The sequence below is a fragment of the Poecilia reticulata genome, chromosome 4, assembly GCF_904066995.2.
Source record: "Poecilia reticulata chromosome 4, P_reticulata-male-v2, whole genome shotgun sequence".
Taxonomy (NCBI): Eukaryota; Metazoa; Chordata; class Actinopteri; order Cyprinodontiformes; family Poeciliidae; genus Poecilia; species Poecilia reticulata.
In genome coordinates, this window is record NC_088833.1 from 1,339,710 (window position 1) to 1,349,110 (window position 9,401).

Below are 9,401 nucleotides of genomic sequence, written 5' to 3' on the forward strand. Positions count from 1 at the left end.
AGACAGTGGTCCTCATTCATCAGACTGTGGCAGCAGCAGATCTGATCTCAGATCTGCTTGTTCTCTCAGTTCAACAGGAAACAAATGATCAGGTTCATCTTGGTCACAGCTCTGAGATCAGTCTGACTGCAGCCTGGAAACCGTCTACTGGATGTGCTGCGTCACTGACTGCTGCAGGAGAGAGGCTGGAAACACTCACTGATCTGATCCTTCTTCTCTCTGCAGGATCAGATCTCTGTAAAGTAGAGAACGGTCTCTGTGTCCTGCTGATCCTCAGAGGTTGAAGCTGCAGCAGTTTGAGTCTAAAGAGACTCTGACTGGATCCTGATGATGACCTCTGACCTCCAAGATGTCTGTCATTTAGTGTCTGATGTTGTTTGTCTCTTTGGATCAGTAAGATCCGATTCAAACTGGCTCCATTTAGAGGCTTCATGGAGTTTGATTGAACTGGATTCAACTGGAAAGTTGATCTTTTTTCTCTCTGATTCATTTTCATCCTGGACCAGAAATGGTCTGAGATGGAAACATGGAATCATTTCAGTTCAGCTCTGATCATGAAGACATTCAAACCTCTTTTCTCTGCTGCTTCTTCTTCTGCTGACAGGAAAATGTTCCTCAAAGCTCCACAGATAAAAAGATGCTTTACTGGAAACTGCAGAGAAACTTCAGCTTCCATCACAGAAACCAGTTGAACCAGTTTAGAACTGGATGTCCCACAGAAACTCTGATTGTTTTTGTGTTTTACTTTTTAACTCCATGTTTCATGTTTTAGTTTTCTAGAGAACTTTAGGACTCGATGTGTCACATCAGGCTCTTTACTGAGATTTTATTGACTTATTCAGACCTCAGAGAATCACTGGGATAATGTGCTGATTGGCTAATGTTATTTTTATATTTCTTCTAACCTAATATGTGTTATTTGGTTAATAAAGATTTTAATTATGTTCTTTGTACAAATATAATAACTGCACCTTTTATTTTAATCCTTCATGCTGTCCAGCTTTTTGTATTTGGATCAACAAAGAAATTAAAATATATTTAAGTTCATTTTTACTTTGACAGGTTTATTTAGTAATAACAGAAACATCCTGTTCAGTTGATCTGAGCTTTAAGCTTCTAATTTAGACAGCAGTTTATTTTCATTGTTTAGACCAAGAATATTTAAATAAAATACAAGAGCTAACTGGTTCCCAGCTTCAGACCAGCAGGTTAACTGGTTCCCAGCTTCAGACCAGCAGGTTAACTGGTTCCCAGCTTCAGACTAGCAGGCTAACTGGTTCCCAGCTTCAGACTAGCAGGCTAACTGGTTCCCAGCTTCAGACTAGCAGGCTAACTGGTTCCCAGCTTCAGACTAGCAGGTTAACTGGTTCCCAGGCTAACTGGTGCCAGCTTCAGACTAGCAGGTTAACTGGTTCCCAGCTTCAGACTAGCAGGTTAACTGGTTCCCAGGCTAACTGGTGCCAGCTTCAGACTAGCAGGTTAACTGGTTCCCAGCTTCAGACTAGCAGGTTAACTGGTTCCCAGCTTCAGACTAGCAGGTTAACTGGTTCCCAGTGATATAAATGAAGGCAGATTCTTCTCCTGGGTTCACTGTAATGGTTTCTCTGTCAGGCGGCAGAGACTCTGAGCGGAGCTAATGATGCTAACGATGCTAACAGGTTTAAGCAGCAGCTCGTTTTAAACACAAACTGATTATCAGCAGCTGCAGATCTAAACTCTGATGCTGAACAATGGAGTCTGTCCTTCAGTTCACTGATAATCGGTCGTGATTTTATCATTAAACCGATTCATCATTCAATCTTACTGAATTCCTTTTCAGTAAAACATATCTTAATGTGAATTAACATAACTTTTAACTATTAATATAATTATATTCTTCTACATTCCCCCCTAAAATAAGTACACTTATTTTCTAGTTAATCTGTAGTGCATTGCTCTCCCATGGTCATAGGTTCCATTGGTATAGGATCGAAAAACCCTCTCTGACAATCCTTTCATCCGAGGGGAAACATTATCCTATGGCCCTCCAGGCAACCACCCTCAGGCACCAGTGAAATCAATAACCATGGTACCCACAATGATTTCTGCTCAAACACCATCATAGGACAATCGGCTTGGTTTGAACCGAGTAGTAGTAAGCTTGACTTCTCTGCAGCTATGTGGTGCAGCGTTGTGTAGTACAGTTCCTGTCCTCGGTCGCAGAAGCAAATTGTTGTTCCGGGTTGATGTTTCCTTGATTTTATTACTCTGCCTTCTCACTGTCCAGGTTCAGGGTCCCATCACATTCCCATGTCCACGAGTCTCTGAGTCCAACACACAGAGGGTCCCTGAACAGCCAGTCACTCTGGTTGCCCTGAGAAGACAGGAAAACTGAGCAGTATCTTATAGTACAACATGTTCCAATTAAAGGTCTTCATTACTTGTATGGAGAAATCCTTGATGCTCCTTATTGGATTCTAAAGTCCCATTAATAACTCACATGTGACCTGCGCATGATGACCTTCCATATACATTTAACATATTGTCCATGTCATATTATTACCATCTCAACATTCCTCCCCACTATCACTCAGTGAAGGAACAACGTCAATCAGAATTGAACAAAACTGTGACAATACAATAAAGGAATCACGTCGGGGTCACCACTTTATGGAGGAATTCAAAGGTGATAAACTCATGAATTAAGAGACGATACACAAAACTCCATTCTCTCCTGCTCACTGGCAACCAGGAAGACATTTAATGCACATCTGCGGCATCACACATTACATTTTTATCTTCTCATTTTCATCGTCTCAGAATCCAAAATGTCTTGTCTTTTGCTTCTGGCTTCGAGCATTTATACCGTTTCAGTCTGCTATTGTGTACTGGAAACCGTCTGACCAATGGCGTTCTGAATCTGGCTACTGGCTCTGTTTTACATTGAGTGTGTGTTGGAAGTTCCAAGAATTCTGGGTTTGACCTCGTGGAAGTTAAATCTGCTCCTTCAGAGGACCATTAGTCAATTTGTTAGTTCTTATCTGTTCAAACAGACATCCTTTCCATGTTCTGTTTTTGTTCCATTTGCGTGCAACGCACAATGGAAGGAAAAGAGACACACCAAAATCTTCTGCAATAACAACTCAATTAATATTTCAGCTCCGACATAATGAAAGGACACTTGCCAGGAATTCCTTGCACAACAACTTACTGGGTCAGATTGACCCGCACATTCGACATAATACATTCCTTTTCAGTAAAACATATCTTAATGTGAATTAACATAACTTTTAACTATTAATATAATTATATTCTTCTACATGAATTTGAAGGATTTTAGTGTGTAGTTACAATGTGTGACCACATGAGGGCGGAAGAGAGCGAGTCTGGCAAAAACAAAAATGTAAAATAATCTTCTGTTTACTACAGTTTAATATTTATAAAAGCTTCATTGACTTTTTAATTGTATTAATTGTTCTTTAGGTGGTTCTACCTGCTTTGAGGTCCTGATCTCAGCTGGTTGAAGCTGATTAACAATAAATGTTTTTAGTTTAAATGTTTTCCAGACTTTGACTCTCAAAGTTACCCAGGGTAGGATATTTTCATCTAAACTGGCTCAGAGCTCTGATATCCCCAGTTGCAGATGCTGTAAGTGATGCATGGATTTAAAATACTACATTTTACCAAAGCTTTAAAGTAAAATTCATCAAAGCAGAAAATAGTTTTCCAGTCTTGGAAGATAAGTTATACTTTCTTGATCTACACGTATGAAAATGGTTCAACAGCCTAAATGTGCAGTCAGAACTATAGAGGAATTGTTTAACTCAAAGAACATTCATGTGTTAAAATGGCCTAGTCAAAGACCAAAGCTGAATTCAAAGCTAAATCAATAACTAAAAATAAAACCTGATGATATCCACAGACTCTCACCATCTAATCTGACACATAAAATCCAGACACGCTCAGACCAAAGGGCATTTTAGAGACATTTTCTTTTCTTCTACCTATTTTGAGCTTCTTTCAGTAAGAGTCGTTTTATGGCCACTTGCCACTTTAAATACAAATGTGCTGCACCTAGCCACGCTCCCCGACTCAACGTTTACACTCGGAAATGAAAATGGCTGCAAACAGATGTGCAATAGTACAACTGTACATCCTTGAATAGTAGAAGTGGAACCTCCTTCACAACCAACAAGAAAGCAGCAAGTGGTTTCTGGACGGTAAGTCAACAACAAAACACTTGTCTTTTCCAGCAGCCATTGTACAGTGCATAAATCCAGCTGACCAAATGTGCTGTAGTTCAGCTTGGGTTGCTAGGTAACGGGGCTGGGCTCTGGTAGGGTTGCTAGGTAACGGGGCTGGGCTCTGGAAGGGTTGCTAGGTAACGGGGCTGGGCTCTGGTAGGGTTGTTAGGTAACGGGGTTGGGCTCTGGTAGGGTTGCTAGGTAACGGGGCTGGGCTCTGGTAGGGTTGCTAGGTAACGGGGCGTTTTTAGAAGCAGTGAACAGAACAGCTTGTTCTGAACAAGCAAACTCACTTTGACCCAGTTTATAAGTAAGACCCAGAACCACACAGTGAGCAGATATCCTCTCTGAACTGTGCTGAAGATCAGAACCAGAATCAGGAAGGAGACAATGATGACGACTTCGCCTCAAGTCGAGATGAAGAGTTGAATCAAAGTCAGAAAATGAACCCAAACAGGAAGAAACAGAATTATTCTTTACATTGTAATCCATTTACATTGGAATCTGTCTTCCTGCAAAATATGTGGTAAATATTTGACCCAGAAATATCTTCGCCTTTACATGACAAGTCACACAAGAGAAAAACCATTTTCCTGTAATACCTGCGGGAAAAGCTTCAGTTTTAAAAGCACTAACCGCATGAGAACCCACACAGACCTTAACCGCGGCTCATGCTGCATATGTGGTAAAGATTATCTGGCTGACCACTTGAAAACTCACACTACGGCGAGACCCTTTTTATGTCAGACCTGTGGGAAAAGCTTCACTAGACGTACTGAGTTGAACCTTCACAGGCGAGAAGCCGTTTTCATGTCCCATCTGCAGGAAGGGCTTCAGTCGGAGAACCAACCAGAGCCGCCACACGAAAATTCATTCAGGTGTGAAGCCATACCAGTGTCAGGCCTGTGGGAAAAACTTCAACCAGCCAGTCCATTTAACCGTTCACATGAGAACACATGAGGCAGAAACACTACTCCTGTGAGGTCTGCAGCAGGCATTTCCTCCGCAGTGATGAGTTGATGAGTCACATAGAAACTCACCCATCTGTGAAACTTTTTCCTAGTTAACAGAACTCGACTTGGTTCATAGTTTTTAATCACAGATTTATTTATTTATTGATTCTGTGTATTTAATGTAACTTCAGCCGAAGCATTCCTGTTTTTATTCTATACAAACTTTGCATCTTGAAACTTATTTTATTTGTCTGACATCATCATTGTTTACACTAACACGCTATGTTTTTAGGCTGTTAAATAAAAAGTCATATTTTTTTCTGATGCACCATCAAACATCAGCCAGCAGCTTCTTCTGTGACATCATCTCAGCACTGGCCTCTAGGTGGAGCTGGAAGTAAAGAAAGAACAAGACAGTGAAATACAAACTTTTATTTGGCAAAAGATCACGTTACAGAAGAAGACCCAGTCATAGATGTGAAAACAACTTGCTTGTCTAAATTATTCAGCTCATATTTGATGCTAATGTGAAATATTTTAAGTGTTCTGATCACATTCAGAGGTTCTGGGTTTCAGGTTGAATTCCCAGTCTGGCCAGAAGCTCCTTGATGCGTTTGCACAGATCAGCGTCTCCGTTTCTCCTGGAAGTTTCTTTTATTAAGGTCTTCTTCAGTTCTGTGATGCTTGCATGTCGATATTTTGATTCTACCTGGATCTCTGCTGCCCTCATGTGGTACTCGGTTGACTCGCGGCTCTCGCTTCTAACAAAGTATAAATGTTTGGCATATGAGTTGTACAGCCTCTGTTTTCCTGCTGGATCCAGATCTTCTCTCAGCAGCAGCTCTTTGTAAATCTGCTCAGCTTTCTCTTTGTCTAGCTTTGCCTGTATGGATGCTACAGTGATTTTATCTTCAAGTTTGGGTTGAGGATCATTCTGAATCACTTCGTCCCAGAGACTGATTGCTCTGTTGACCTCGTTGTTGTCAAGTTCGTAGCCCTTAGAAAGGATCTTCTTTGTGAGATTCTCGGCATCAGATCTTTGCTGTTGGGTTTGATTCAGAGCTTCATCTGGAGATTCATCAGCGTCGTCTTCCAGTTTAAACTTTCTGTTCAGACGCAGCAATGGGCTGTAGCTGTTGGCAGGTTTCTCTTTCAGCTTTCCAGCCAACTCTCTTGCTTCATCCTGGACGTTTTCTCCGTTTTCAGCTCTGGCCTCCAGATAAAGAGCAGCAATGCATAAGTTATCTGGGTCCAGTTCGTTGGCAGATCTCAGCGTCTCCAGCCGGTCAGCGTACAGCTGCTTTAAGCTGTCGTTGAAGGGCTCTGCTGATAGTATGGCGTAGCTGCTCTGCCACTCCACGGTGTCCGGCTGCATCCGGATGGCTCTCTGGAAGAGCTCTAAAGCCTGCTGCTTCTTCTCTTTATCAAACTTCATCAGGGTCCAGGCCTTTTCAGCTAAGACCTCTGGGTGGCGCTCTAACCCAGGTGGGTATTTCCTCATCAGGCCGTCGACCTTTGACAGGTAGTCTTCACTCTTCTCATCTTCTCCCAGGTGATGGTGCAGCCAGGCCAGATTCCCAAAGTTCACCATCAACCAGGGACCTTCATCAGCGTTTTTCTGCCTCTGGAAGGTCTCAGCGGCCCGGTTGAAGAGGTTCAGGGCGTCTTCAGAGGAGCCCAGCCGGTACTGGATGAAGCCCTGCAGGTTGTAGATGTGACCCAGCCAGAAGTTTCCCTCATCTGAACCGATGTCCTGCAGTGTGTCCCAGAGGTAGGTCAGTTTGGACCTGGGGGGCTGGAGCTCCCAGGTGAAGTGGCTCTGCAGGGCCTCCAGCCTGGACTCTGAAGTCTCTGTAGAGCTGCTGGGAAATCATAAAAACAAAGTTACTCTGTCCTGTTGAGAGAGAATAAAATGATGATTGCAGGGAAACATGAAGAAGTGGAGTAAATGACTTGAACTGTTACAGTTCTTCATCAAGTCCAGAGGACTCCAAACCGCTTCACACTACAGTCATTCACACTCAGACACTGATGGTGGAGAGCTACATGGTAGCCATAGCTGCCCTGATCTGACTGAAGAACTGTGAGCTCCACCAGCAGGTAAGGCAGGTGAGGCACCTTGAACACCAGGACAGATTCAGACGTGTCGCGGTTTCAACCCAACGGTTACAGGACAAACTACTGCGCTGACGTTGGAAAGGATAGAAATGGTTCTGGATCATCAAGTGATGAAAATACAAAGGATTAGTTGGAATTGTTGAACGATGTGAAAAGAGTATAAATTATAACGTTAGCTTTAGTCTGACCTTTAACCTGCTGTACCTAAACTCACTCAATTTTCTCTGAATGAGGGCGATGCAGGACCACAAGAAAACCACGACGGAGGAGAAAATTCAGCAGAGCCAGTGAGAGATTAATATTTTAAAAGGTTTCAGGTGTTTCCCATCACTCACCTCATGATCCAGCTGCTTCAAATCACTTTGAAAATGTCTTGACTTTGAAGCGTCCCAGCGTTTCTATCAGAGGTAATCCTGAAACGTCTCAACTCAGAGACACGAAAACATGTTTGACTGCAGGAAGTCAGTCTGACTGAATGAGGCTCAGCAGGAGAAAACTCCAGTTTAACCAGTCAGGGAGAGGCTGGAGTTTAGTTTCTGTTTGGATTGTCAGAAATAGAAACTGAACCAGAACAACTGAAGGGAAACTTTAACTCCAGGCTCTTATGTTCTAGTTCTCAGTGGCTAAATTACAAACTCATGTTTTACAGTTTCTCTTCTTCAGAATAGAAACTTAGCTCCAGTAATAAACTGGATGATGACTCACCTTTATGACCCTGAGGGATCAGGAATGACGATGTTGGAATGATGTTCAGTCTCTGTGTCTGCAGCATTTGGCTCCAGGGGATTTTTTTTATTAGATATTTGTGGTTCTGGGTGATGGCTGGGTGGTAAACTGGCACCACCTTCTTTCTACCGACTGGGACAGAACCAGTTGACGCCTCTGCAGTGGAGGAAAGCGACTTTGTGAACAAATATTGCTGCCTGTCGTATGTTTCTGTCTCGCGCTCGCTCAGGTGTTTGGGTTTGCGCGTCGCTCTGTCTGCAGTAAATGAGCTGCATCACCAGCCAATCAGAGGCAGGTCTGGTTCATCCAATCAGAGTAAACAACCAATCATAACCACTAAATCAAAACTACTGCTGCCACCTAAACAAAACTACAGAATGAAGGAAAACATAATTTGATTCAATAAACACACATAGCCTCTTGAAAAAAGTCAGTATTTTGATAACTTTTAATCCCTTAATAGCAAATTAAACCTATTTTGTCATAATCCCGAGTTGGTTCATACATGATACATGCATAACGTAAAAATAAGAATTGTGATACAAAATGTCTGACTTTCTGCTGGGGAGTTTTCTGAGGAATGATTTAGATGTTTTATTCAAAAGGCGTTTCAGAGCCTCTGCAGACAGAGGAGGAGCAAAACGAACATTTCTGACCCATATACATGATACCCATGTAAAGATCATAAATTCACCCAAAGCTGAACCACACTTCCTTATTACTGTCTTGCAGCAGAAAAATGACATTAGAGCTTATGGAGCAAACTGATTTAATATTTACATCATTAATTTGGTGTGTTGATGTGAAACTTCTCACCATGTTCAGTGTAAGACGGACGATAAGATTCATCCTGACTCTGTTCTCAAAGCTAAACGTCCAATGATGCCAAAAGCTCCTGAACCTCTGGATAATTCAGGGTCTCTGATCTTCAGTTTGACTGATTCTTCAGGCTGGTCTCAACCTCCCTGATCCTCCTGTACTTACGTATATTTTTCGTGTATCTGTACTTAAGTAGATTTAATAATGGGGACTTTCTACTTTTACTCCACTACATTTTACAGTAAGTATCTGTACTTTCTACTTCACTACATTTCTACTAAACTGTCGCGTTACTCGTTACATCCAAGTCTCGTTGCTCTTTTTGTCGTTAAAATGTGAAGTTCAGGGATTTAAGATGGCGCCGTAAAATCCCAGCAATAACGTGACTTAGTGTCTGTTGTCACCCATCGGCTCCACCTTTACTCGCTGCGGAGCTCCAGACATGCGCAGTGGTTTCCTCTGAGCGGGAGGAGATGTCTGTCTAATCGTCAGTTATATAATAGCAGCATAAATCATAGATATGGCGACATGTAAAATCACGGTGGGACTTTGTCCAACTTTT

At 42.3% G+C, this 9,401-nt stretch overlaps 1 protein-coding gene across 2 annotated transcripts; it reads right to left on the reverse strand.

The window, feature by feature from the left end:
- Positions 1–5,593: 5,593 nt before the first annotated feature.
- On the reverse strand, positions 5,594–7,989 carry LOC145551268 (interferon-induced protein with tetratricopeptide repeats 2-like). 2 transcript variants are annotated; one of them, XM_081605767.1, is made up of 2 exons: positions 7,630–7,989; positions 5,594–7,035 (listed from the first exon to the last, which is right to left on the reverse strand). In XM_081605767.1, the coding sequence occupies exons 1-2, from the start codon at positions 7,632–7,634 to the stop codon at positions 5,733–5,735; spliced, it is 1,308 nt and encodes a 435-aa protein (XP_081461893.1). In that variant the 5' UTR covers positions 7,635–7,989; the 3' UTR covers positions 5,594–5,732. The 2 variants fall into 2 exon arrangements, with proteins under 2 accessions (XP_081461893.1, XP_081461892.1); XM_081605766.1 differs by having other exon boundaries at positions 5,594–7,038.
- Between the last annotated feature and the right edge of the window lie 1,412 nt (positions 7,990–9,401).